The 24,250-nt window shown below is 50.5% G+C and overlaps 1 protein-coding gene across 1 annotated transcript in view; it reads right to left on the reverse strand.

Annotated features, from left to right (window-relative positions):
• Nucleotides 1–24,250, reverse strand: part of RNF43 (ring finger protein 43) — a 60,657-nt gene that overhangs the window by 2,211 nt on the left and 34,196 nt on the right. Inside the window, exons 2-8 of the mRNA XM_032429017.1 lie at nt 12,991–13,113; nt 5,585–5,659; nt 5,339–5,470; nt 4,602–4,706; nt 3,373–3,534; nt 2,757–2,859; nt 764–2,113 (exon numbers count right to left, since the gene is read on the reverse strand). Coding sequence (XP_032284908.1) covers nt 764–2,113; nt 2,757–2,859; nt 3,373–3,534; nt 4,602–4,706; nt 5,339–5,470; nt 5,585–5,659; nt 12,991–13,113 — 2,050 coding nt within the window. The remainder of the gene's footprint in view (nt 1–763; nt 2,114–2,756; nt 2,860–3,372; nt 3,535–4,601; nt 4,707–5,338; nt 5,471–5,584; nt 5,660–12,990; nt 13,114–24,250) is intronic.

Raw genomic sequence — 24,250 nt, forward strand, 5'->3', positions numbered from 1 at the left:
TCTTCCTTCCTTCCTTCCTTTCTCTCTCTCCCTTCCTTCCTTCCTTCCTTCCTTTCTTTCTTTTTAATCATTTACATAGCTCTTGTCATATGGCCTAGTGTTATGGATATCTGCAATTATTTCTCCTACAAGACCTCATATTGCCCAGGATTATAGCTATCAGTAATTACTTCTCCGTGCTCTCCTCAAGAGCAAGGAACACTTGTTGGCCTTCTTTGTATTTAAAGCTGATAATTGGGGACACCTGGGTGGCTCAGTCAGTGAAGCACCTGACTCTTGGCTTTGGCTCAGGTCATGATCTTGGGGTCGTGGGATTGAGCCCCACGTCAGACTCTGCGCTCAGCAGGGAGTCTGCTTGAGGATTCTCTCCCTCTGCCCCTCCCCACTCTCTCTCTTTCTCTCTCAAATAAATAAATAAATCTCTAGAGCTGATAACTGTGTGCACAGCTTTACTAATTATTACAATATTGAAACACTTACATTGGAGCTGCTGCCTCAGACCACCTAGGTGCTTTCTGATGTTTCATCCACACGGGCGCTTCCCCTGAGCCCTCCCTCTGGTCTGGCAACTAAAGGACTATCAGCGGGCAGGGTCACAGCACTTCAGGCGCCATCCTGCGCTATGCCTGTTGTTCAGTCTCTTGAATGCTACCCCACTGCCCCCTTCGCAGCTTCTGTCAACCCCTCGTTGGCTGACTTCCCCCAGGCTGCAGTGACCTCCGGTATCCTCTCCTCACCACACCCTCTTCCCCTGAAAACTCACCAGGCTGGGCTGGCGGCACCTGGCAGTGTGGGTAAGGGCATGGCCTGCCCTCTGGGGTGCCAGAACTCCATTCGGAAGGCCCCTCTCCGGGTGGGTGCGGTCCGAGGGACTGGCGCGGAGTCAGACACAGCCACACCGGCTGTGAACTTGAGTAACAAGGGCCTGGGCTTTCTGGTAGCAGCCTCCTGTCCAGGCCTGGAGGTCCAAAGATCAATGGGTGGGCCTCCGGGGACCAAGGGTATGCCAAGCTGGTACTGTAGTGGGGAAAAATCTGGCAAGCTGGGTGTGCAGTCAAGTCCTGGGGCCGAGAGGCTGGGGTGAGCTCTGAGAGGCCCGCCCGCCTTTTCCTCTGTGGGTGTCGAACAGGGAGGCTGGATTTCTGCAAATGGAAGAGGCTGCTGGGACTGGGGTTGGTGGCATCAGCTGGGCCTAGGGCCGCCTCCACGAGGGCCCTGGGCCGTTGTGGGTTGGGGAGCTGCCCCGAAGGGGCAGTTGGGTTGGATCTGGCAGCTTGCTGATCAGGGGAAGGCGGCTCTGGCTGGGGCTGTGTCCGAGGAATGACAGGCCTGGCCTGGGGGACCCCAGTTTCTGGGCCAGGCTTCCGGCCGTGCCACTGGAAGCGTTTCTTGTAGTGGTGGTGACGGTGGCGGTGGAAGTGGACGTGGCTGGAAACCTGGGTTTCCCCTGTGGGCACCACTGAGTCCAAAGACCGGGGCCGAGAGGTCACACTAGGCTGAGTCTCCTCCCCCCGGGGCTCCCCTTCCGGGCTGCAGTATACCAAGGGGTCAAAGTCACTGCTCAGGGAGCTGCGGAAGGTAGAGCTGCTGCCGTGGATGCCCTGCAGACTGATGTCTGTGCAGTTGACCACTGAGTCACTTGAGGAGCCGTGACAGGGCCCCGAACTGGAGTCACTGGCGGGCCCATCCGCCATGTAGCCACTGCGTTCTGTGCAGTAGCTTTCTCCAGAACCACTGCTGTCGTGAGGCCTGGCCCGGCGTGGGGGTGCTGGGCAAGCAGAGGGGTGCTGCGAAGTGCCTCGGAGGTGGCTTGGCCCCCAGCCCTGCGCATAGGGGTGCTGGGCCACTGCCAGGCGCTGCTGCTCCCCCGGAGCCCTGGGATGTGCAGCTCTGGGGAGACGGTGGTGCCGGGGGGCCGCACCTGGCTCCTGGGACGTTAGGAAGGGACCGGGTCGTGGGGGCCGGGCCACTGCACTCCGGGAAGGGCCCAGCAGGTAGGCAGCAGGTAGGTGGTAGTGGGCATGGCCAGGATGCTGGCGAATGAGGTGGAGTCTCCGGCCTGGTTCCTGGTAAGATCGAGAGGGTCCCAGGGACTGAGAAAATGAATCGCCCTCTGGAAGAAAGAACCAAGAGCATAGGTGTTTGAGTCCACAAACCTGTGGAAGGTGGCAGCACTACACCTATTCGAGCCACATAGCCTGCGTGTTCAGTCAGAGTTGGGGGACCAAGTTACACTCCTAATCTGCCTGTGCCCTGGGATGCCCGGTTCCTTCCAGTCAGTCTCTCTCCCCGGGAGTCCACTCTGCATGTCCATCCCTGCTCCTTCCACCAGCCCATGTGGGGCTCTTTCACTCAGGGCCACCACTGGCCCGTAGTGCACCTTTGGGTAAATTAGAAAAAGGCTCTCTTTCCTCAAGATACTTCACTTTCGTCTTTTAGGAAATTTTCATACTATCCTGGTTTTGTTAGAACAAGATACTTTATTGCCAGAAAACCAGAATTATAAATACACAAACTATCTAGGTTTAGGATCAACAAAGTTGTCATGAAAATACAATTTTTAAAGTAATAAAGAAGTCTATGATGTGAATGGTAGACCCCTTCATATGAGGCTCTCTTGAGCAGCGCACAGCTTAAAGAACTATTAAGACAGACCTGCTTTCTCCTCAGCTTCAAGGCAACACCCTTCGTCAGAGGGCAGCCTTGTCCTAGACCCCTCTGGCTGCACACAGGGGACTGCTTGGCCCACCTCCTACCTACGATGTTGAACATGCAGAGAGGGCAAGTCCGATGCTGATGTAGCCAGGGGTCCACACACACACGATGGAACTCATGGAGGCAGGAAATGACCCGTAGCTCCTGCAGAACACAAGGGGGTCCAAACCAAAGTTATCTGTAGCTACAGCAGTAGAACCAGGCCTCCCTTCTTGCCATGACCTTCTTGTAAAATACCACATAGTAGAATAGAAACGGTAAGGGCTTTGGTGTCAGGTAAGCCTGGATTTTGCCACTTAGCTGCATGACCTTGGGCAAGTTCCTTAACAGATAGTTTTCTGCTCTAACATGAGGATAAAAACCGAATCTACCCCCACCACGCGTTGTCGTGAGGCTAGAATGAGATCATGCATCCACAGCACCCACTGCAGAGGCTGGCACGCGGACAACACTCAACAAGGACTAGTGCCTTTCCCTGGAAGACCAGGAAGAGAGTCAGACCTCAGGGCTGTCCCCTCCCTCTGCCTCACGCAAGATACCCAGGACACAGGTGCCACCAGAGCACGTGCAGCGGCCTTCAGTGCCTCACCCGGCCTCCCACGCTCCAGCTCCCCTCCCCCGCCCGGTCACGGAGGGCCAGCACGAGGCCTGCCTTACCTGGCCCTCAGAGAACTCCTCCAGGCAAATGGCACACACGGGGGCTGAGCTGCAGCTGCTACTCGAGTCTGGACACTCAGCCCGAGCCCTCCTGCAGCTGGCCCGGTACCTCCTGGTGGCCAGCTGGCTGATGGCCCAGGCTGTTCGCTGCTGAAGGGGATCCTGGGAAGAGGGGTGGGGCTCAGGATAGGGCAAGGGCTCCTCTCCCCTCACCCCTGGACCTCGGGCTGCACTCGGTTCCCACCACCAGTGAGATCACATGGCCGACTGACTACCCCGAGGAGTCTGTCCCCTTCAAGCTCATACGTGGCCCTGCCAAGCCAGCCCAGTCCTCCCACCCCACCACCCCTCATCCATACCATCAAGCTTTCCTTTCCTTGATGGCCCAGGAGAGGTTTTTCATAGGCCCATCAAACTGAATTTCTAATCCCATTAACCACCCAACAACACACCCATCCTCCCCCCTTAAAACCTAAGTCAGATTATGGTACTACTTCTGCTCAAAATCCTCTAGTAGCTCCCACTTCACCAGAGTGCAAAAACACAGTCCTGCCAATGGCCTCAGCAGTCCAGCAAACTCCTGTCCTCACCTCCTGCTCTGCCCTCTCACTCGCTCTATTCCGGGCACATGGCCCCCTAGCTGTTCCTCAGACATACTGGGCACGCTTGTGCCTCAAGGCCTTTGCCTCTACTGTGCTCTCTGTCCGATCACGCTCTCCCCAAATATCTGCACACCTGACACCCTCCCCCACTTAGGGTCTTTCCTGTAAATGCCACCCTCACAATGAAGCCTTCTCTGGCTTTGCTTTTACTAATTAACCCTGTCCCTTTACATTCCCTCTTCCTTCTTCTATTTTATTTTTCTCTCTGGCACATACCACCATCCAAAATACCACATAGATAATTTATTGTGTTTATTGTCCATCTCTTCCTATTAGAATGAAAGCTCCCTGAGGGAAGGGATCCTTTTGTTCACCGTGCTATCACCAACGCCTGGAACCGTGCCTGGTCCATACTAGGAGCTCTCGCTATTTGCTGAATAAATAAATGAATGGGCAAACCTATGTGGAGGGGCTGCTGGAGATCAACAAGTCAGATGCCAGGGTATTTAGATGTAAATGATTTCAAGAGCATAAGGGCACCTTCTTTCCTCCCTTTTCCCTTCCTGCTCTTTACCCTCCTGCACTCAGGAACATGCCCACTTCCACCAGGGAGCCCGCCCTGCTCACCGGCCTGCTGTGGTGGGGGCGGCACCGGATGCGCAGCACTGAAGCCAGGATGACCACAAAGATGGTGCCCACCACTGTCAGGAGGATCCACACATCATAATCTGGCTGGGGGAGTGAGCAGAGATGGAAAGAGTCATACTTCTGGAAGGAGCCGGGCCAATTTGAGAGAAACTCAGGTGCCGAGGAGACAGAGAGCTAGAGGTCCCCTTGAGTCTTCCAGCAGAGGGGATGAGGTGGGGAGGAACATGCAGGTGGGGCTAGGTGGTCCCTCTCTGCCCACGGGCACTCATAGGAGAGGGTCCTCCAGATGTCAGCTTCGAGAGATACTATCTGAAGACCCATGTGCTTGGGTAAAAGAGGAAAGGGACTCCCCTGCAGAGTGGGAGCCTCCCAGTGACCAGCTGGGTGAGATTTCTAGCTGGTGGAGAAACACCAGCCAGGGCCTCAGGGGCTGGGGGCCAGGGTTTCATTCTGGCTCTGCTACTCTGTGCCATGAAACCACAGAGCTGAAGACAACTTTACAACTCAGCTGGCCTAATCTATTCATTCTGCAGATGAAGCCTGGAGGGGGAAGAAACTTGTCCAGAAGCACATAGCTGGTGGATGAAGTTGAACTGTAGGATTTCTAAATTCTCTTTGGTTTCAGGAGTCCAAGGGCTTTTGATGGGAGTCGCCACAGGACAAAGTGGTGGTGAGGATGCGTGCTAGGGCAGGGTCTGGAGACCTGGCGTGCTTACCCAGGTTGGGGGCTCCTTCAGCTCAATCCTAACGTGGGCCTTGCGGTTCTTGTACACAAACTCCATCAGCTTCTCGGCGTCCTTACCCCAGATCAACACCACCGGCCAAGTCAGCCCCAGGGGCTGCTGCAGCTGCAGGAGGGAAAGTGCCCGCAAGGGCTGCTGTGTCCTGACTTGTCTTTCCCCAGGTGACTTTATCTCCCTCCATCCAGCTCCCTCCTCAAACACCCCAATGTCCCTGGGTACCTGCTCAGCAGCAGCTCGATCCTCCGTGATGTCAAAAAGGACAGCGCTGGCTCCTCGCTCCCCCGCCATCCGGGCCTGCAGAGACACACAGCAGAGGTCCCGCTGAGGTCAGGGGAGGACACAGCCCATCCATGTCCTGGCCTCACCCTCACACGTCTATCCCTTCCTAGGACATTGCGTACACCGTATCTCTGCACACTCCTCTATGACACATGCAAGGGGGCAGTGGGACTAGGATCCCTGTCCTGCCCTGAGCTCACCCAGCTCCCACTGCCTTCAAGGCCAACATTCAATCCTTCCTTTTGTAATCGAATAAAGCCTTAACGAGGATTTAGTAGGTGCCAGGCAGTGGACTAGGCTCTAGAGCTAAGGACAAATAAGACATCTCCCTGCCCTCAAAGTACCACAGGTCTGCCTTCACTAAGAGCTGTGAGAACAGAAAGCAGGGAATGACCAGCACCCCCAGGGAGTGGGGAAGGGTGACCAGTCCCCAGTACAGAGAGAGAGAAGGGGAGAAAAGACAGATGGAGAGCTCCTTCAGAATAGAGCTGGGCTTTCCAAGGTCCAACCCTGCCTGACGAGAGGAGCCTGCAGGGCATCCCCCAAAGGCCTGGGACCCTGCTGCCACCCAAGTTCTCCATGGCAGAGCCCCAGGCTCAGCCTATTTCTTGGTGTATCTCTCCCTGCCACACTCTAGTTTGTCAACATGTTTCCTGGCTCCAATTCAAGGACTTAATGGGGTCCCCGTCCAGTGTTTTGTCCCTGCGCCCCCTCCCTGAGGTGGCACTGGAGATTCAGTGGGGAGGGACCTGAGGGGCTGTTCCCACAAGGGCACAAGTGTGCGTGCGTGCTTGCCAAGGCTCCAAGAGCAGGCGTGGGGCAGCAGAATCTAGCCAGGCAGGCAGAGCAGAGCAGAGCCAAAAAGAGAAAAAAGGCAGGAATCTAGCAGCTCTGGGTATGGGGTAAGAGAAGGGAGATAAGAGCAAGGGCTGGGTGGAGGCATAAGGGCAAAGGAGCAAGACAGATGCTACCCTGCCTCGGCGTCGGGCCGCCCTGCCCAGCACCACCACTCGCCAGCCTTTCTCCCCAAAGCCCAGGCTCATCTTGTAAGGGTATCAGGCTGGGACCTCGTGCCCCTGGGGGCCCGCTGAGTCTCTGGGGCTGGGCTGCAGGCACTGAAGGAGTTAATCCCTCTGCCAGCAGCAGTGGCAGGCGGAGGAGCCTACTCACACGCTCAGGCCTTTGATCTCTGCTTTCCTTCCCTGGGGAGAGCCTGTCTGGGCAGGTCTCCTGCCTGGCAGGCCCAGGGAGCGGCTCCTGGCTCCTGCTCCTCACTCCCCAGGAGGCAGCAGGGACCAGGGGGCCCCTCAGAACAGCCTACAGGCAGGGGAGCCTTGGAAGGTGGTGGAGACACTCTAGTGAGGCCCTGTTTGGGGTCAGGAGGGTGACTTTCCCCCTTCCTCCTTCCCTCCCTCCCTGAGTTGCTGAGGAGCCCGGCTGGACCATTGAGCAGCACCCAGGCCCAGCCCAGGCCCAGGTTGGCCAGCCTAACTGACTGGAAGTTCACAGGACTCCAGAATGGAATTGCTGAAGAAATTGAGAGGTCTTAGCCTTCGGTGTCCTCCTGCCCACTTACTCCCAGGAAGTCCAGCCCCAGACAAAGAGAAGCTCTCCAGGCTTCAGGAACCCCCAAGCCAGGGTATGGGAGCAGCCCCAGAGGACAAGGAGAGGGGCTCCCACTGCTAATGTCACTGCTAATGTCTAGGACTTGGCCAAGGCATGGGGAGGTCACCCCAGTAGTGAAAGATTTGACTCCTGGATCTCGCATGCTGCCAAGTCCTCATGTTTCTCATGCCCAGATTGAGACCCTACACCCAACCCAGCCTGGAAGAGCATGAGGGAAGCGCACAGTCTTCCTTCTCCAGAGATTTTCTTACTTTCCCCAGCCCCCCTCTCTTTGAAGGATTGGGGTAGGAACAGTGGAAAGTAATTACCATGATGTTCAAACACCCCAGCCCATTACAGCCCATAATTACAAAGTTGTAAAAGAGATCAAAGAGAGCATACTGGCCAACAGGGGAAACAAACAGGACTTTCAGGCAGTGGGTACCTGTGTCCAGAGTTCTAGGAATCAAACAGCAAGACTTGGGGCCAGATGGCAGCCCACACTCCAGTCTATCTGCATCCAAGGAAATGGGAGAGAGGGAGAGAAAGAAGCACTTCTTGGGAGACTGGAATCTGGAAGGTAGAGAGGGTGGGTGGGCCCTCTGCATGGGAAGGCTGGGCTAGAAAAACAATGCAGAGATCTCTTCGGGAGCTGCAAAGAATCAGCCAGCCCCCTTGCTGGCTGCCCACGGCCTCTAGCCACTGGAACCAGTACACTGCGGGAACTGTACATGACCCTCTTCTCCTCTGTGGGCTGTAGGTTTCCTCTCTGGACACAGTGGCAGTCTCTGTCATCTTCTCCTCATCAAAGACTGACCGAGTACCTACTGTGCCCAGGGCACCAAGCCAGGGAAGGCCAGGCCCTCTAGAACAACTCATCATCTAGTTGTAGAGACAAGTCATATACATAATATAATGTTGATAACGTTCTAGAGTACAAATGAATGAAATAGGCCAATAGTTCACAAATCTTTCTTCACTGCAGAAAGCCCTTCCCTCCACTCCCCCTACCACACACACACACACACACACACACACACGATCTGACACAAATCTTCAATACACAATAAAAGTGAGCTGAGTTTGAGGATGGGGGTGGAGTGAAGAAAGAGCCTTGGTTTTCCCCTCCCCTAAAACCTGGTGTGTAAAGCAGACAGAGACCCTGACAGTGTGCCAGAAGAGAGGGAGTTCTGCCCCTAATGGGCTAGCTGGGCTGGGCCAGGCAGGAAAGATTCAGTAGTAGAGGTGGAATTCACCTGGGCTCGAAAGCAAGGGTAGGAGGAAGGAGAAGGGATATAACCTATATTGAGACCCGCTCTGCCCAGACTGCTCAGGTTTGAGTCCTGAATTTGCTACCAACTATTAGCTGTGAGACTTTGAGCGTGTCACTTAACTGCTGTATGCCTCAGTTTTCCTTTCTGTAAACTGGGGATAATAATAGGACCTACTTCACAGGGTTGTTTTGCAGACTATATAAATTAAACCACATAAAGCCTTACAATAGTACCTGGTACATAATTAGTGTCCCTTTAAGTATTAGTTATTGTCATATCAGCTATTACTACATGTTTTGGGTACATGAGTTCATTTACTCCTCACAACTCTATAAGACAGTCCATCCAGTTTTGAGTTGAGAAAACCGAGGCTCAGAGAGACTGAACAACTTGCCCAGCATCACACAGCTGAAAAGCAATGGAGGCAGGATTCCCACTCAGGACTTCAGTCTTCCAAGTGCCTGATTACCAGGTAGTGGTCTCTACGGTGAGAGAGGCAGGGCCTTGCCTCCAGAGCCAGCTACTTCCACCAGGTGGAAGGCCACTGCTCTAGTCCAGGCATGAGGTGTTTAGGGCCTGGGTAATCACAAGGATGGCTGTGGAGTTGCTAATAGAGAAACAGAAACCAATTTGGATGACTAGATAGGCGGGGGTGGGGGGGTGGGGGGCAGTGACAGGAATGGAAGAGTCCAGAAAAATTATGGTGAGGGTTTCAGAGAAGATCAAGAGAGGTGCCAATGAGAGAAAAAACCCTATCTTGTTAACTATAAAAGCATGGGATATTGATGACAATAGTAATAATTGTGATCCTTTATTGAGTGATTCCTATGTGCTTGGCATGGGGCTGAGAGCTTCTATCTGCACTGTCTCATTAAGTCCTCATAACTATTTTATGATGTAAGTCCCATTATTGTTCTGCTTTTACAGATGAGGAAACAAGAGGCCCAGAGAGGTGAGCTAAAATGTCCAGGTCACACTGAGGGGCAGTGGAGATGCCCGGCTTCAGGCCCAGGGCTGTCTAGCTCAAGAACCCAAGCTCTGTTGATGGTGATGACACCACTCATACTAATAGATATTCCTGAGCAGAGCTGATTGAAGTCAGCAGTTTTCAAGCTTTTATCGCTAAAACCCACCTTTCCCCTATGCCTCCCATGAGCCATGTATTTTTTATTTTTTAATTATCTTTAAAGATTTTATTTATTTATTTGAGATAGAGAGCAAGAGAGAGCATGAGCAGGGAAGGGGCAGAGGGAGAGGGAGAAGCAGACTCCCCGTTGAGCAGGGAGCCCGATGCAGGACTCGATGCAAGGACCCTGGATCATGACCTGAGCCAAAGGCAGACATTTAACCGACTGAGCCACCCAGGCACCCCGAGCCATGTATTTTTTTTAATGTTTCACCAAACTAACTGCATTTATTATGTACAATTTATTTTCCTATGAGATAACTTGTAACCAAAAGCAACAAATATTTTAGTTAAGCTTGTGGGACTTATGAAATCTTGGAAGTAGCTCAGAGACCTCCATTACTACCTTCACAGACCTCCTTTGGGCCAGAGGACCCCAGGTAGGAGCTGCTCGGTGAGGTCAAAGGATGAGGCCTGAGGGAAGCCTTGGACCTGACCCGTTGGAGAACTCTGGGCGAGAGCTCGCCCACAGAAGACGAGGAGAAGCCCCGCCCACCGAGATGAGGAGAAGCCCCGCCCACTGAGACGAGGAAGAACGTCCGTATGAAGAGGCTGAGGAGCGTGTGCGGGGGCAGGAAGCATGAGCGGCGACTGCAAAGGCTGTGGAAGAAAAACAGGTGCCAGGGCAGCAGCCAAGGCACTTCTTCTGAACCCCTAATGGTTTTTTGTTTCTGTATTTGTTTTAGCTCAGGCACTATTTGGTACTTGACATACATCATTTTTATCCTCACGATGATCACTGGGGTAGAAAATAAAAGCTCCATTTTATGGCGGAGGAAACAAAGGCGCAATACGGCACAGTGCCTCAAAGAGCACCGACCACCTGCTCCTTGACTCCCGAGCTTCTGGGCATGCCTTATTCCTCCCCCAGGAGTGGGCTCCTCCAAGGGCCAGAAGGAACCCTCCCGCGTGGAGGGCATCCTGCTGTGGCCCAGTGTTCCCAGGTATGGGAAATCATACACTGCTCTAGAAGAACAGCAGAGCTTCTCTGAGCCCTTCTTTCCCCATCTCTTCCCCCCCCCCCACTCAGCATCTCACACACACACACACAGGCGCGCACGCACACTCTCTGCCCTCACACTCATACTACCAAACACTAGGCACTCATCTACCAAATGAATAAATGAATGACATTTGCCCATATCCTGTAAAACAAGGGAAGTGAAATAGCCAAAAGCAGGGTAGCTTCAATCTAACAAAATTCTGCTGCCATTAAGGACCCACACAGTCTTTTTTTTTTTTTAAGATTTATTTCTTTTTTGGGGGGAGCAGAGGGAGAGAGAGAATCCTGAAGCAGACTCCCCACTGAGCGCACAGCCCAATGAAGGGGGGGCCCACGTGGGGCTTGATCTCACCACCCCAAGAACATGACCTGTGCTGAAACCAAGAATCGGCCACTTAACGAGTCACCCAGGTGCCCCAAGACCCACACAGTCTTGCACAGAAACCATGCTCTTCCCTTTTCCAGGTGTATCCTGGCCCCCATTTCCCACATCCCCACGTGGCCCCCTTCTGCATCAGCATGGCCAGCCTGGCAGAGTATCTTCACCCACAGGGCACCTGGGTGGCTCAGTCAGTAAGCGTCTGCCTTCGGCTCAGGTCATGATCCCGGGGTCCTGGGATCAAGCCCCACATCAGGCTCCCTGCTGGGCGGGAAGCCTGCTTCTCCCTTTCCCACTCTCCGTGCTTGTGTTCCCTCTCTCGCTGTGTCTCTCTCTGTCAAATAAGTAAATAAAATCTTTAAAAAAAAAAAAAAAAAAGAGGGGCGCCTGGGTGGCTCAGTCGTTAAGCGTCTGCCTTCGGCTCAGGTCATGATTCCAGGGTCCTGGGATCGAGCCCCGCATCGGGCTCCCTGCTCAGCGGGAAGCCTGCTTCTCCCTCTCCCACTCCCCCTGCTTGTGTTCCTGCTCTAGCTGTGTCTCTCTCTGTCGAATAAATAAATAAAATCTTTAAAAAAAAAAAAAAAAGAAGAAGAATATCTTCACCCACGTGTGGGGCCACATTCAGAATCCCGTCCACAACCCTGCCCCCCTTGGTGGGCTCGCGGAAGAACGCAGGCTGTTTCCTTGGGACTCCTGGCTCAGGAAGCAGACCTCAGGAGGATCAGGAAACCCCCAGGGGGATCTGGGCCTGAGCACAATGAGCAGGCGCGCTGGCTAGGGCTGGGGACCATCAGCTTCCTCTTTTACCACACCGGGGAGCTGGACCCCTTGCCCCACATCGACCTGAGTCTGCCGCACAGAATCTAACTACACTCTGGCTTAGGTCACCATGAGAATCTTCTCATATACATTCAGTGTTCCCAGCCAGAATGGGAGGCAACAGGGCAGGGAGATTAAAAGCCCAGGTTTGGGAACTAGACAAGGCTTAGGTCAAATCCCAGCTCCACCCCTTCCTAGCTATGTAACCCTTGCAAGTTACTTAGTTTTCTTTTTCTTTTTTTTTTTTTAAAGTTTCTTTAGTTTTTTAGTAATCTCTACACCCAAGGTGGGGCTCGAACTCACAACCCTGAGATCAAGAGTTGCATGCTCCACTGACTGAGCCAGCCAGGCGCCCCAGTTACTTCAGTTTTCTGACCCTCACTTGTCTCACATGTCAAATAGAGAATAAAAATGTCTAGCTTTCCTGATCGTTGCACAAAGTAAACGAGATAATATAGAGAGAATCTGTCCCACCTGGCCCACGGTCAGCGCCAGAGAACAGTAACGTTAGAGCAGGGATCACAAATACACATGTTCACAGGGCCTCTGAGGTAGCAGGCCAGGGAGGAGCGCGGCAAGCCGGAGAGCCCAGGCTGGGGGGAGGGGGGGACAGCTGTCGCCAGTCCCAGCCAGCCGTGCCCCATGGAAATGCGGAGCCCCCCGTTCGCCATCTTGGAGGAAGAATGTGAACTGTTTACGGACAGGGCAACAGCTTCTGTTTCTGCTATTCTTGCATATGTTCAGGTAGTATTTCTGAGAGGTTGCCCTTCAGCTGACCCCTCCTTGCTCTGATGCTGGGCAGGAGAAGGGGTCTAGGAACTTCCAGGTGATGGGGGAGGTTATGGGGCGGGGAGCATGCCCTAGATGACAGTCAGAAGGTTCTGCTGGTAGATGGTGGTTGGTGGGGAAAGGACGGGGGCCTGAATTTCCACCCCTCTCAGACCCATGATGAGTTAAGAAAACCTGAGTGAATTGGGCACATCACTCCTAGGCGACAAGGGGACAGAGAACAAAGGGGCCTCTCGCAGCCTGGAGCTGGGTGAAGTTCAGAGTGTGTGGGGGGGTCAGGTGTGAACCCACCTTGCTGGCCAGGGACAGGCAGGGGCGGGGGGCCCGTTGGGGACTCTCCAGCTTGACGATGCTGATGAATCCGGGCTCCAGATTGTCGTCATCACTGGCATTGCACAGGTACAGGGGGTGGGACTGCAGAGACAAGGAGAGAGAAAGAGAGGTTAGGGAGGCTCTAGGGGATAGCAGGAGGCAGTGGGAGCCAAGCACTTGCCCACTGTTCCAGGCACGGACAAGGCAGGTCTCCTAGTGCTATGAAGGAGTGGGCCTTCTTATCTGATGGCCTCACAGGAAGCTAGTAACCATCTGGTGTCATTTCAGGGGCGCCAGGGCCAAGAATACATGGAGGTGGGGGGCAGGTAGGCAGGAGGGGTGTCCAAAAGGGTGACCTCCATGAAGAGTCTGCTGCAAAGCCACTCCAACAACCCTCACACTGCCTCGGCCTCTCTCACCTCCTACTTCTAACACGGGCTCCAAAGCCCCAGGCTAAGAGCCCACGTCAGTCCCTTCAGAATCTTGCCTTCCCTCCGTGCCCTCCCAGGGCAGTGCTGGGTGCTACCAGTGCCTCCTGCCTTCTCGGGGTGCCCCCTGAGATCCCCATCTCTCACGTGGCTTGGGTCTTCTCACTTGGTGCTGCCCCTTTCCTCTCAATATCTCCCTTTGCCCCTGCCCTGGGCCCATCCTGAGATGAAGCAGGACACGGGAAGGGAGAAGACCCTACTTGGGGATGAGGCTTGGCCAACAGCCTTGAACACCACACTTACTAGGAGCTCATCCTGTCCTCAGGAATGATGCAGTGGAGAGGAGCCAGCCCAGCGCCTCTGCTCTGAGGGTGTGGCAGGGCCAGTCCAGGACCCTGTGCCCCTGGTCCAGTCAGTGCGGAGCAATGACTCAGGAGCAAGGGGGCCGATGTGTGCTGAAAGACCAGAGGATCCCCTCCGCAGAGGGACAGGAGTGCCTTTCTGTGTACTCGCTTGTCATTCAAGGTGACTCAAACGCCCACTTGAATCTAATTTTCCCAGAGTGCTGTGAGAACAAAGTATGATTTATTTGGCCGTAGATAATGCTATGGGCCAGAGGTTCCTACGTGGTGGAAACGCAGCTGCAAGAAAGGGGATTTTATATGACGGAGGTGCCCATACTTCCCTCTCTGCTGCTGCAGTCTAAAGGACTTCCAGAAAGAACCATCAGAGGAACCAGACAGCATTTTGAATTTATGAGGATGTTCTGAAGATGACAATGCCGCTGATGGATTTAAGAGCGTGGTGACTTTCTGAGGGCACTTTCATGCTATTTCTTCTCACTGTGTCCCTGCAGTCCCCTGAACATAGTGGGTTCTCAAACACACACACCACCTTGCTTTGAATTCTAGCCTTGTGAATACACATCTTCCGGCAGGCGGTGTTGAGATGGGAGTGCCATTCTCGCTCCCAGAATTTAAGGAGTACTAGTCTGGTGGTGGCCAAAGTTTAGTGTGGGAGAAATGTTACACACATCCCCCCACCAGCCCCCGAAAAAGGCCAGGGCCCAGGTTGTTCTCACTTCAGTGAGTCTGTAGCCCTGTCTCAGCAAGTCCCATGAGCCTGTCTGTCTGCCCATTTGCCCAACCGGGCATCCCTTCCTTTCTTCATTCTACCAACACTGAGGGCCTCCCTGGTGCCAGGCACTGTACGATCCACGGGGGAGTCAACAATAAATAAGATGGAATCTTTGCCTTAGAGAAGCTCAGAAGACAAGTGTACAAACACATTGTATTGTGATGTTATGACGCAGATTCATTCAAGGGCCTGTGGGAGGGCAGAGTGACTTCAGTGCTCCCTTGGGTACTGAACAGGTATGTGCTCACCCGCTGGATCCCCAGGAAGGGGGAAGGTACATTCCTGGCAGAGGAAGCAGCCTGTGCCCAGGCATGGAGGCACCGGCAGGGGGCTGGGAGGGACAGCAGGCAGTTAGGTCTGGTGGGGAGGGGAAGGCAGGAGATGAGGCTGGAAAGGTCAGCAAGCACCAGACCAAGGAGCAGAGACTGCAGATTTGCATTTGAGAAGGAGCTCCCAGGTGCTGATAGAAGACTGTCTGGTGTGGTGAGGAGGCAGAAGTCAGCTATCCCAACAGAACGAAAGGTGGCGGATCCTCCTTCAGGAACGACAAATTGCAGCCACGGGCGTCTACTGCTTTGCTTGCTCCCCTACCACGACCCATGGTCAGCTTTCTTCAGATAACTCCAACACACCTCTCACTGGCCAGGGAGTCAACTGAGGGGGATAGTCACCTCAGAGAAGAGTTGTTTTTAGAGAAAGATGTGCAAATATTTAACCACCGCTCTGCCCCCAGACCTCCGCAGAGAGAACCAGCATATACAAAGCAGTGCTATATTGTAGGAAGCCTCTGATGAGATGCAGGAGAAAAAACTTAGTGTCAGAGTCACCAGACTTGTCTGGTCCTGAATGAAAAGCTATGGAAGAGGGAAGGGGAGGAAATTAGCCATTATGCCTCTTGCATACCAGGCCCTCTAGATGTTATCTCACTATGAGGTAGCTGAGATCATCCCCATCTAAAGAAGAGAATGAAGCTTGAGGCACAGGGAAGTGAAGATCACACAAGATTAGAACCCAGCACTATCGGACTCCAGCCTCTGGACTCATGTAACTCCAAATGAACGCAGAGTCAACTCTCCATTGTCCATGCTAATGATGATGATGATAATGCTAGAAACGATTGTCTCCATTTTAAAGATGAGGAACCTGAGGCATTAAGTGGTTAAGTAACCAGCAAGGAAGAAGTCAAACTTTCACTATTTGCAGATGACATGATACTATATATAGAAAACCCAAAAGACTCCACCAAAAATCTGCTAGAACTGATACACAAATTCAATGAAGTCACAGGATACAAAATCAATGTACAGAAATCTGTTGCATTTCTATACACCAATAATGAAGCAGCAGAAAGAAAAATTAAGAAATCAATCCCATTTGGGGCGCCTGGGTGGCTCAGTCAGTTGGGCGTCTGCCTTCGGCTCAGGTCATGATCCCAGGGTCCTGGGATCGAGCCCCATGTCAGGCTCCCTACTCAGTGGGAAGCCTGTTTCTCCTCTGCCCTTGCTTGTGCTCTTTCTCTCAAATAAATAAATAAATAAAATCTTTAAAAATAAAAAAAGAAATCAATCCCATTTACAGTTGCACCAAAACCAACAAGATACCTAAGAATAAACCTAAGCAAAGAAGTGAAAAAGACCTGTACTCTGAAAACTATAAAATGCTGATGAAAGAAACTGAAGATGACACAAAGAAATGGAAAGACATTCGTTCATGGATTGAAAGAACAAATACTGTTAAAATGTCTATACTACCCAAAGCAATCTACAGATTCATTTATTCTTTTTTAAAGATTTATTTGACAGAGAGAAAGAGTGCACAAGCAGGGGGGAGGGGCAGAGGGAGAGGGAGAGGGAGAAGCAGGCTCCCCACTGAGCAGGGAGCTCAATGTGGGGCTGGATCCCAGGACCCTGAGATCATGACCCAAGCCAAAGGCAGACACTTAATGGACTGACCCGCCCAGGTGCCCCAGCAATCTATAGATTTAATGCAGTCCATATCAAAATACCACCAGCATTTTTCACAGAGCTAGAACAAACAATCCTAAAATTTGTATGGAACCACAGAAGACCCCAAATAGCCAAAGCAATCTTGAAAAAGAAAAACAAAGCTGGAGGCATCACAATTTTGGACTTCAAGCTCTATTACAAAGCTGTAGTCACCAAAACAGTATGGTACTGGCACAAAAACAGACTCATAGATCAATGGATCAGAATAGAAAACCCAGAAATGAACCCACAACTATATGGTCAATTAATCTTCAACAAAGCAGGAAAGAATATCCAATGGGGGAAAGGAATGTCTCTTCAACAAATGGTGTTGGGAAAACTGGACAGCAACATGCAAAAGAATGAAACTGGACCACTTTCTTACACCATACACAAAAATAAATTCAAAATGGATTACAGACCTAAATGTGAGACCTGAAATTATAAGAATCCTAGAAGAGAGGGCGCCTGGGTGGCTCAGTTGGTTAAGCGACTGCCTTCGGCTCAGGTCATGATCCTGGAGTCCCGGGATCGAGTCCCGCATCGGGCTCCCTGCTCAGCAGGGAGTCTGCTTCTCCCTCTGATCCTCCCCCATCTCACGCTCTCTCTCTCTGTCTCATTCTCTCTCTCAAATAAATAAATAAAATCTTAAAAAAAAAAAAAAAAAAAAGAATCCTAGAAGAGAGCACAGACAGTAACTTCTTTGACATCGGGCACAGCAACTTCTTTCTAGATATGTCTCCTGAGGCAAGGGAAACAAAATAAAAAATAAACTCTTGGGACTACTACATCAAAATAAAAACTTTTGCACAGTGAAGGAAACAATCAACAAAACTAAAAGGCAACCTACAGAATGGGAGAAGATATTTGCAAATGACATATCTGATAAAGGGTTGGTATCCAAAATATATAAAGAATTTCTAAGAGAAAGAGAGAGAGAGAAACAAACCATGAGAGACTCTTAGAGAACAAACTGAGGGTTGATGGAGGGAGGTTGGTGGGGGATGGGCTAGATGGGTGATGGGCATTAAGGAGGGCACTTGTAATGATGAGCACTGGGTGTTGTATGTAAGTGATGAATCACTGAATTCTACTCCTGAAACCAATATTGCACTGAGTGTTGATTAACTAGAATTTAAATAAAAATTTGAAGGAAAAAAAAATTTATACAACTCCACACCCGAAAAAATGAATAATCCAATTAAAAAATAGACATAAATAGACATTTTTCCAAAGAAAATATACAGATGGCCAACAGACACGTGAAAAGATGCTCGTCATCACTCATCATCGGGGAAATGTAAACCAAAACTACAATGAGATATCACCTCACACCTGTGAGAATGGCTAAAATCAAGAACACAAGAAACAATAGGTGCTGGCAAGGATGCGGAGAAAGGGGAAGCTTCTTATACTGTTGGTGGGAATGCAAACTGGTGCAGCCACTCTGGAAAACAGTATGGAGGCTCCTCAAAAAATTAAAAATAGAATTACCCTACAATCAGCAATTGCACTAGGTATTTACCCAAAGAATACAAAAATACTAATTCAAAGCGCTACATGCACCCTGATGTTTACAGCAGCATGATCTACAATAGCTAAATTATAGAAACAGCCCAAGTGTCCACTGACTGATGAATGGATAAAGAAGATGTGGTATATGAATACAATGGACTATTATTCATAAAAAAGGATGAAATCTTGCCATTTGCAATAATGTGGATGGAGCTAGAGAGTATTATGCTAAGCGAAATAATTCAGTCAGAGAAAGACAAATACCATATGATTTCATTCATATATGGAATTTAAGAAACAAAACAAATGAGCAAAGGGGCGCCTGGGTAGCTCAGTCGTTAAGCATCCGCCTTCAGCTCAGGTCATGATCCCAGGGTCCTGGGATCAAGTCCCGCTTCGGGCTCCCTGCTCAGCGGGAAGCCTCCTTCTCCCTCTCCCACTCCCCCTGCTTGTGTAACCTCTCTCGCTGTCTCTGTCAAATTAAAAAAAAAAAAAAAAAAAAAAGAGCAAGGGGGAAAAAAAGAGAGAGAGGCAAACCAAGGAACAGACTCTTAACTGTAGAGAAGTGATGGTACCCAGGGGGGAGGTGGGTGGGGGGACGAACTGAATAGGTGATGGGGATAAAGGAGGGCACTTGTCGTGATGAACACCAGGTGTTGTATGGAAGTGCTGAATCACTAAATTCTACACCTGAAATTAATATCACACTTTATGTTAACTAATTAGAATTTTTAAAAAACTTAAAAAAAAAAAGGTTAAGTAACATGCCCAGAATTACATAGCTGAGATCAGAAGAAATGAAAAGAAGTAGGATAATGTAAAAAATATCATAATAAATTAAGAATAATTTCCATTTAACTTTGAAAACACCATGCCTTCCCCCAGCTCATGGCCATCCTAATTTTACATTCCTAAACGAGTCCCTGAAATATTGGTGGCGACTTCCAGGATTCTGTCCTCGGCCCTCCTCTCTTTTTACTCCCCATGCACCCCCTGGGTGACTCCAGCCAGTGCATGCCTTTGGTTTCCACACAGAGATCATTGATATGTGCAGCCCAGACCTGCCGAGTTCCAGACCAAATGTCCAACATGTAGGGCCTGGACATGTCTGCCTGAAGACCCTTAAGTCAGACATCTCAAACTCAGCATGTTCAAAATGGAACTAATAATTTTATCCCTCAAAACTGCTTCTCCTGTGTTCCCTATTTTAGGGATCGGAACCACCATCCACCTACTATGCAAGCCAGATGTTGTCCTCCTAGCCTCCTCTCACTCCTTCACCCCTACCCCCACTAGCAACAGCCACCAATCACCGGATTCTAACAATCCTATCTCCCAAACATGTTCCCTCTTTGTCCTTTTTCTTCCGTTCCCACTCTGGCTACTCTTAATACAGGCTGTTCCAATCTACTGAAATAACCTATTAACTGGGGTCATCTCACCCCACAGTTCTATACACTGAAGCCAGAGTGATCTAAAATGCTAACCTGAGTGTGTCACTCTTCCACTTTAAGCTCTTCAAAGGCTTCTCATAGCTCTTGGAACAAAGTCTGTATTTATAAGCACAGCGTAGAAGGCTCTGCCTGCTCTGGGCTTACCATTCCTTCCCATACTTCTTCCCCCCTTGCAACCCATGGTCCAGAAATAAAGTGTTTCATGTCTCCAAACACTTCTGGCTTTTGCTGCTCTGCCAGGATAGGTCAGAGGCCTCTCCTCTGGGCCCTGTCAGCATGCTGGATTGTGCCCATCACAGCCCCGTGCGGTGGCATCTTAGATGTCTGCTTACCTCCCTCTCCCCCAGGCTGTAACTGGCCCCAGTCGCCCCTTCAGTGCCTGCCACACAGTAGGTACTCGGTCAATATTTTAAGTATTTAATACTTAAGTACTAAAGGTCTACAACCAGACAGCTGACAGTTAACTATAAAGGCAACACACTGCACACCAAAATTCTGGTAACGGTGGCTTTGGGAGAGGACTTAGAGAGGAGACAGTGAAGAGAGACTTCGGCGTTTTGCTTTGAACATTTCAACCATAGGATGATATACCAAGATATCACTTTGAGTTTTGCTTTTTTGCTGGAAGAACAGAAAAGAATGAGAGCTATTTATAATTTGTTCTCTGCCTTTTTCTCTCCTGCCATTCCAAGAAGAGAACCTCTCCGTCTATTTCCCTGCCTCACGGGCACTTGCCCAAAGCAAGTATTGCTAAAGACCTAGCTTCCTGGCTTTTGTGAAAGACTGAACTCCTTGAGGAAAATGTGAGTGTCCTGGAGGCAGAAAGGACTGTGTATGGGGGTGATGTGGGGGCCATTAGAGTCCCTGGAATCCTAGAGGATGGGGGGCAGAGTCTGGGGATATGCCAAGTTGTGGGAATCTGCAGACTGGGCCCCAGGAGCAGTAGATTCCGGAAGGCTGGACCCAGGCAAAGATGATGCGCCTCCATGGATTCCAAGGGAACACTTGTGCTTAAACAATGGGCACATTTGTGGTGACCAGCTTGGGACGAATGTCAGAGGGGTCTCTTAGATATTTCTGTTCCAGCTGCTCTGTGAGGGGAAGCTCTCAAGAAAACATTTCTTGTATAGTTATATTTGTGGCATGAAAACCATACTCACTACACTTTTGTATGGTTTGATTCTTTTACAGTAAGACTTTTTCAAGTATTCTCAGATTAAAAACAAAACCAAAAGAAAAAAGAAAAAAGGGAAAAAAAAAAGGTCATTCAACCAGGACACTGTTCATTACCTAGCAAAGCAGTTTTAGTCTTCCTTGGGTGTAACATGGGCTGTCTTTGCTCCCTCCTCCAGGGGATTTCAGCTGGAAAGAGGGGCCCTGAGAAGAAAATAGATCCAAATGCACCTGCCTCCTTAGGATGCAAGGTCTCCTAATAAGGAGGAGTCCCCTGTCCCGTTAGTGACACCGGGAAGAGCCAAGAGAAAGAGGCTGGTAGCATTCAGGGAGGGTGTGGCTGGGGAGGGCCCCTGAACACTTGATGGGCTTAAGGATTGGCTGTGTCTTCCCGAAAGGCCAGGCGTTGGGACGCCCTGTCCCAGATGCTGCCATGAGGGGCAAATGCAGAAGAGCCCGAGCTTGCTCTCAGGATCCAGGCCACTCAGGCTGAGAAGTCAGCTTTGCCCACGTATTTTACACGCCTATGTAAAGACGTGAATACTGTCCTTCAGCGGTATGTTCAGCAGTGTGTGTTGTACTTCCTATTCTTGGATCTGTTCTCCATGTCTCTGTCTTCCTCCTTTAACTTCTTTGTTCTGGTGTTCCTCCTCCCTTCCAAAACAGACCTAAGGCTCCAATTCTGACTCCATCATTTGCCTGTGTGACCTTGGGCGGGTTACTTAGCCATTCTGAGCCTCACATTCTTTGCCTGCAGAATGGCTAAGTAACCCGCAGTAACCTGCAGAATGGGATGATTATCATGAAGATGGGAGATAATGGATATAAGTGCCTAGCACCGAGTCCAAAACTCAGTAAATGCTCATTAAATGGTAGTTGTCTTATTATTGCATTTGCAACAGTAAAATCCCTCCTTGTCGCTGGAAGGGACAAAGACCTTTCTGAGTGCTACTCCCTTGGTGATTGTCAACAGTGCCTCTGAATGCCAGTGTTCTACAAGGCGCAGCTCATTATCCACGGTCACTTCCCTCCTGTGCTCAGCCCTCCAAACCCCACTGAACAAGCTCTTCCAGTTCTCAGCCCGCCTCCTTCCCATGAAGGAGGCCATGTGATCTCATTACCTCCTCACAAAGGGCATTCCAGGGCTCAACCGAGCCCCAAACTTAATGCTGGTCTTTCTTTATCTGCGGCATCTCCTCATCTTAGGGTGTGTGCTTTTGCAAGCAATTCTTTACTGTCTCTTGTTTCCAGCCACCCGCCTCCCCCCACCTCTGCTGCAATAATCTCTTAGTTCTCTAATTCCACATACGGACCTTCACCCAGGCCTTGGACAGGTAACTTTACTGCCTGCTACAATTTTGCCTTTGTAATCAGGAACATTGGCCAGCCATCAAAGGCACCTTTCTCCCCATTTCCTCTTTTCAGATTTTATAATCAATCTCTCCTGTGCAACCTCCATTACCTGCACTTAGAATTACCTGACTCTTATCTCTAGCAGTAGGACACACCAGCATCATAAAGTCAAGCTCCTGCAGCGCGGGCGTTGAGAAACAGATGGGCCTGAAGCAGCGGCTTCCTGCCCGCAGCACCAGAATAGCCTCGGAGGCCCAGTTTGGTCACCTTGTCCTTTATCGAAAGAGGTCAATGTTCACAATCACAGGTTAGAGCCTAAGGGTGATTGATTAGGCTTGGATTTGGAAACCTCTAGACCTCATTCTCGTCCTTACCTTAGCCTGTCGCTACTATCTTTGAGATGGCTGAGTTTCCTACTGAATTAAGCTGGGAGGCTGGGAGATTGTCAAAAGGAGTTTCCCTTTATTCTGTTAATTTTTTTTTTAACAAGAAAAATGTATTCCTGCCTAATTGTGTAATTTTTTAAAGTACAAAAGAAAATAATATTGGTGGGCTGGACAAGCCTTGGGCCCCCTGACGAGAGTGGACTGGCAGAGAGAGGACGGGTGACCGAGGCCTCCCATGTTTCTCACTTGATCCAGAAAACCTCCCGGCAGACAGGTCAGCAAGAGTGCTGACGAGAACGGAAATGATGTGCCAGCTTCCAATAGGAAGCAAGGGGACAAAGTCTGAGAGGGAAAATGAGCTCATCAGAAGTCCAGTGTGTGTGTGAGTGTGTGTGTGTGTGTGGGCGGGGGGGGGGGGGTGCCTGAGTGGCTCAGTTGGTTAGGCGTCTGCCTTCGGCTAAGGTCAGGATCCCAGGATCAAGCCTCTTATTGGCTCTCCGCTCAGCAGGGAGTCCGCTTCTCCCTCTCCTTCTGTGATCTTGCTCACTTTTGCTCTCTCTCAAATAAATAAATAAAATCTTAAAAAAAAAAAAAAAAAAAAAAAGTCCAGCCTGGGGCTTTGCATTTTGGAGGTCCTTAGTATTTGCTGAAAGAATTAATAAAATTTCATTTGAGTCCAGCTGCCATACAGTTTATAAAGAGATATAAATTGCTAATTGCTGGGCCTGGTTCATGCCTCTAAGGGCCCTTCAGAACTTCCTTTTCACAGATGAGGAATGTGAGACTCAAGTCACAGACTGCCCATGGTCACACAGCTAGTTAAAGGAGGTGGAGGTCTCCAGGATTCAATCCCAGTACCCTCTCTATCCTGCCATGCCACGTCCAGGTGCATGCAGTGAGAGGTATTCTGGGAGGTACAGCAAGCATTAGCCGATGCTGTATGCATGGCTGCAATGCATGGATGGAAGCCTTCAGGACCTCCATCTGTAGAGTGTTCAAACTTGAATCATTCTTAGCAACAACAGAAGCAAGGTCTGTTTGCTCATCTTCCCTCCCGGCCCAGGCTCTTTCTGCCCAGCAGCCCCGGCTTCCTTTCCCTCCCCTAGGGCTTATCTCATCTCTTCTCCTAGCCACAACAAAGGCAGCCAGACCCAGACACTGCTCAGAGGTGCTTTCCCAGTGGATAGTCCATGTTTGTTTAGGATGAGAAAGGTGTGTCCTGAAATTAGAGGTCACAGAAGCTCGGGCCCAAATAATGGTCATTCAGCCAGACTACAATTTCCCTCGCTGTCTCGCTCCACATTAAAGGCTTCATTCTTCAGTTTTAAAAATTCATCTCTCCTCGTCTCGGATCCTGGCCAAGCTCCATGATGTAAATGGACCTCATGACCCTAAAATGGCCCCCATGGTGGGGTTTTCCTGACCCCACACCTTGTTTGGCATCTATGGATGGGTGGTTCACAGGGTCATAAGCAGAGTCATGATCAGGAAGAAGGGAGGAGAAAGAAGAAAGAGCTAACTGTCTAAGTTGCTTTTGAAATAAACTGATATCAGAAAAGAAGCTTATCTGGCAATAATCAGACAGAGAGAAGGAGGAAAATCTCAGCCACCCAAGAGGTAGAGCTTCTGTCCATTCTATTCCCACACAGAAACAGGGTTTGTCCTGACTCAGCCCAGAATGACCTCTGGTTACAGGGGCACCAGGAAGCTATTCATGAAGTTAGGAGCAAAGGACAGGGAGCTCACCAAATACCATTTTAGTTACATTAATGCTCTTTAGAAGGAAAGCTATGAAATAGGATACCACG

Source organism: Phoca vitulina, unplaced genomic scaffold (assembly GCF_004348235.1).
Source record: "Phoca vitulina isolate PV1807 unplaced genomic scaffold, GSC_HSeal_1.0 scaffold40, whole genome shotgun sequence".
Lineage (NCBI taxonomy): Eukaryota > Metazoa > Chordata > Mammalia > Carnivora > Phocidae > Phoca > Phoca vitulina.